The 3,997-nt window shown below is 38.5% G+C and overlaps 1 protein-coding gene across 1 annotated transcript; it reads right to left on the bottom strand.

Moving 5' to 3' along the window:
- Positions 1 to 553: 553 nt before the first annotated feature.
- Positions 554 to 2,442, bottom strand: LOC148693063 (palmitoyl-monogalactosyldiacylglycerol delta-7 desaturase, chloroplastic-like). Its single transcript, XM_088680559.1, has 5 exons — positions 1,901 to 2,442; positions 1,602 to 1,742; positions 1,344 to 1,484; positions 1,125 to 1,231; positions 554 to 1,017 (listed from the first exon to the last, which is right to left on the bottom strand). Exons 1-5 carry the CDS (start codon positions 2,195 to 2,197, stop codon positions 804 to 806), a joined length of 900 nt encoding a protein of 299 aa, XP_088536685.1. The 5' UTR covers positions 2,198 to 2,442; the 3' UTR covers positions 554 to 803.
- Positions 2,443 to 3,997: the final 1,555 nt, after the last annotated feature.

Raw genomic sequence — 3,997 nt, 5'->3', positions numbered from 1 at the left:
TTAAATGCATTCCAATTTTTCAAAAAAAAAAAAAAAAAAAGGTTCGATTTCAGAACTTTTGGGTTCGAATTTGGAAGTTTTACTATCTCAATCAGAATTACCATTCCAACTTGGACGCTATTATTGGGATAACCCTAATGGTTTTCCTTTTCAAAATGAATTTTTTGGTTCCTATTTAACCTTAAGATATTTATTTAATATAAATAAAAAAATGCATAGTCACAATTTTATTTTGAGTAGGGTGATAGCGTTAGCGGGTTAGAAAGTTAGTTGTTAGGGGAAAGAATCGGTATAGATGAAATCCACACCAAAATGTATAAATATGATTATCTTTTGTCATTACCTTAAAACGCCATTTGCAAGTCACCATTGTTTTGTAGACTATGAACAGATTAACTCTTACATATTTAATGCTCCAACCACCATTTATACCAAAATGTTGAGTGGGATAAAGAAAGGCTGAACATTAGTTTTAAAGAAAGTGCAGGAACAAAGTTATGATAGAAAAAGACTGAAAGTTATTATGCCTGACCCCATACAACTAACATGGACATGAACTATAAATCCTCTTGTTTCGTAGTTGCTTTTAATTCAAACCAATTGATTACATATCCGAGATTCATAAAACAAGATTCATGAAAGATAAACCCTCAAATTTGTGATAAATGGCTTGGTTAAAAGAAGAGCAAACCATTTTCAACAAGAAGCTAGGTCGACACCATGACCATGCATGAACAATAATAACATCTTATTATAAATTAAAAAAGCTAATACAAGTTTAAGCTAGCCTGCAAGCAAGGTCCCTATTCTTGAGCAGCCATGGATTTAGCCTTCATACGTTGCTTATGAGCCTCGGATGGTGTTTTCACATCTGTTGCCAACCCTAGGGCCTCAAGAAATTTTATGAGGTACCAAGTCACGTCAATCTGCCACCATTCGAGGCCGTGTCGAGCTGAGTATTCAAAAGCATGGTGGTTATTGTGCCATCCTTCTCCAAGTGCAACCAACCCCAACCACCTAAAGAAGTTCAAGATTTTACATAAATAAATACTTGTACGTCTTTGTATATAATATCAAATTTTCAAAATAAATTTTTATATCTCAACCATGAATATAATATATACCAAAGGTTTTTAGAGAGATCGCCGGTGTTCCATGCCTGATATCCCCAAATGTGGCCAGCCGAATTTACAAACAAAGTGCTATGGAAAACAATCACCATCCTCACGCCCTGAAATCATAAGGAACTTATTATTCAAACTTATGAGGGCTAGCCCTGTAGCTATACACATATATGCTCAAAGATGAAAAAAGAGGGAAATTTAGAAATCTAGCTCTCTCACCATTGGCCAAACCACGAAGGGAAATCCACCGATGTAATATAGTATACATCCAAGAAGAAATGAATGTAGAAGGAAAGTGTGATGAAGAAACACATAAAATGGCTGCTTCTTCATGTCTTCAACATTCCGAAGACCTCCGTACTGAAAATTTAACAAAACAAATATTAGTAAGTATTTGTACCAAAAAAGAGAATTCAATTAAACAAAAAGTGAGGAAATTATCAGTTCAAAGTCTGAGAGAGAAAGTGTGTGGCTTACTCTTCCAAACCGAGAACGGCTGTCTAGAATCCAACCCATGTGACTATGCCAAAATCCCTTAAGTGGGCTGTGAACGTCTTTCTCTGTATCGGTAAATTGGTGATGGTACCGGTGTGTGCTCACCCACTCAATCGGGCTACCCTGCAAATGAAAACACATCAAACTCAGCTTTTTCTCATTAACCTAATGCAGATCCTGGTCAAAATAGTCCCTAAAACAAATGTGGAAAGAAGAAAGAAGAGAAAGATAACAAAGTTGAAAAATGTTGATATTGCTATGAGATGTTTTGACATACGTACCTGAACTGAGAGAACCCCACAATAGGCAAACAAGTACTCAAGCAGTTTTGGGAGCCTAAAGCTCCGATGAGCAAGGTTTCTATGGTAAGAAAGAGTGACTCCGAAACCAGTGACGTAACCCAGCACAAGCATCAACCAAAATGCTGTCCAAGTGAAGTAAAACGGTGCAAACAAACAAAGGACATGCACACTCAGAAACATACCAGCTGTGACAATGTCAAGCAGATTCCATTTCCTCCCCCAAAAATTTGCACAAGGAGTCATAAGAAGGGTGACCCAAATCTTCAAAAGACCCATGCTATGAAGGACGTTCCCCTCAGCTTCTAATTCTATGGATTTTTCTTGTAATTTTATGGATTGGCTTCTTTTTTTAAGGACGTTGTATTGCACTTGTATGGGACGAGTGATTGTGTCGGTAAGTTGGCCATAACTTGGCCACCTTACTTATGGTGAACTAAATAATTTAATACGTAGCTATCTCGCCAGGTCATGGTAGGTGATACTATTAGGGTTTACTTATTGTAAATTTCCCATAAAAAATCTCCAAGCATGTTCTTAGGGTTTTGCATTTTTGATGAAATTTCACAGTTAGAAGTTTACCTACTAATTTAAATGTCACGGTCCAAACCATACTTGCAGCTGCTAGCTATAGAGGAAATTCAATTCAAATACAAGAGGTCAGAAAAGGGAAAAATAGGACTCTATAGGCCGAACGTAATACAAACCCAGCTGAAGCTCTTATTACCAAACCAACCGCTTGGAGAAATTTTATTATATGTCAGATAGAGTAAGAGCTGGTAAATCAATAAGCTTGCTTTTGACAACCACCTAAGCTGTAACTTTAAATAATATCTGCTCGTTCTCAAGGAAAATTAATAATTCGTTTTTTTTACTGGCCATCAGATTATACGGGAGAAATCACCACCGTTCATTCATTGTCGTCCCATATCGGCCAGAGGGCCAAAGAGAAAGTAGTTTAAATAGAAATATCCCTCTCTAACTAACACCGAGATTTTTTGTGATAAAACCCCACACCTGAGGATTGTGCTGGTGGGTAAGTGGGGATAGTATCGGTGTTGTTGGAGGTGGCCCTCTGCCTGTCGACCTGAAAATTTCTACATGGTATCAGAGCTAGGAGGCGGGCCCATATTGCCATGGTATTGGATGGGTCCTCGTTTGGCCCCGCGTGATGGGTGAGTCCCGACATGGCTCTATGTAGGGCCAAAGATGCCATGTGATTGGGTGGGTCCCCGTTTGGCCCCACGTGATGGGTGAGTCTCAACATGGCTCCATGTGGTTGCCAATGTAGATCTCCACGTGTGACCCATAAAATGGGGTCTCATGTGCGAGGGAGTGTTGGAACTCATTGTTGTCCCACATTGGCCAGAGGGCCAAAGAGAAAGTAGTTTAAATAGAAATACCCCTCTCTAACTAACACTGAGGCATTTTGTGATAAAACCCCACACCTGAGGATTGTGCAGGTGGTTAAGTGGGGACAGTATCGGTGTTGTTGGAGGTGGCCCTCGGCCCGTCGACCTGAAAAGTTCTACATTAACTTTTTTTGTGTTCAAATTGTGCCACATGATCCGTTATGTCATGCATTCAAAGCATATTTAACAAAACAAAATCATCAACTAACATGACCATTACACATCACTTGTCTCACTATGTATTATTGAAATATTGTAAGAGTGTAAACAAACACAAAGATGAGAATCCAAGCGAAGGGAATTTAAGGGTCTAGATGATGTCACAAGATCCAAGGGAAGTTATAAGGTTGTTAGAATCTGTTGTTAGTTTGTTAGAATATTAGCTTATGCATTAAGCAATGTAATCATATAAATACATATAGCTAAGGTGTAAGAAAAGTAATTGACACTCAAGAAATACAAGAAAGTCTTTCTTTCTCTCTCTCTCTCTCTCTCTCTCTCTCTCTCTCTCTCTCTTCTTCTCTGTATCTACAAGTCTAATTTTCTTAATCGCCTCTATTGAAGCTACTGCTTCAATCTTTACATGGTGTCATCGCCAAGCATCGACCTGGCGCTTCCGCACATCAATCAAAGCATTTCTTTCTCTTTTTTACCCTCTAGTTTGCAA

Source organism: Pyrus communis, chromosome 11 (assembly GCF_041283825.1).
Source record: "Pyrus communis isolate YQ-2024b chromosome 11, ASM4128382v1, whole genome shotgun sequence".
Lineage (NCBI taxonomy): Eukaryota > Viridiplantae > Streptophyta > Magnoliopsida > Rosales > Rosaceae > Pyrus > Pyrus communis.
This window is presented reverse-complemented; position numbering and strand designations above follow the sequence as displayed.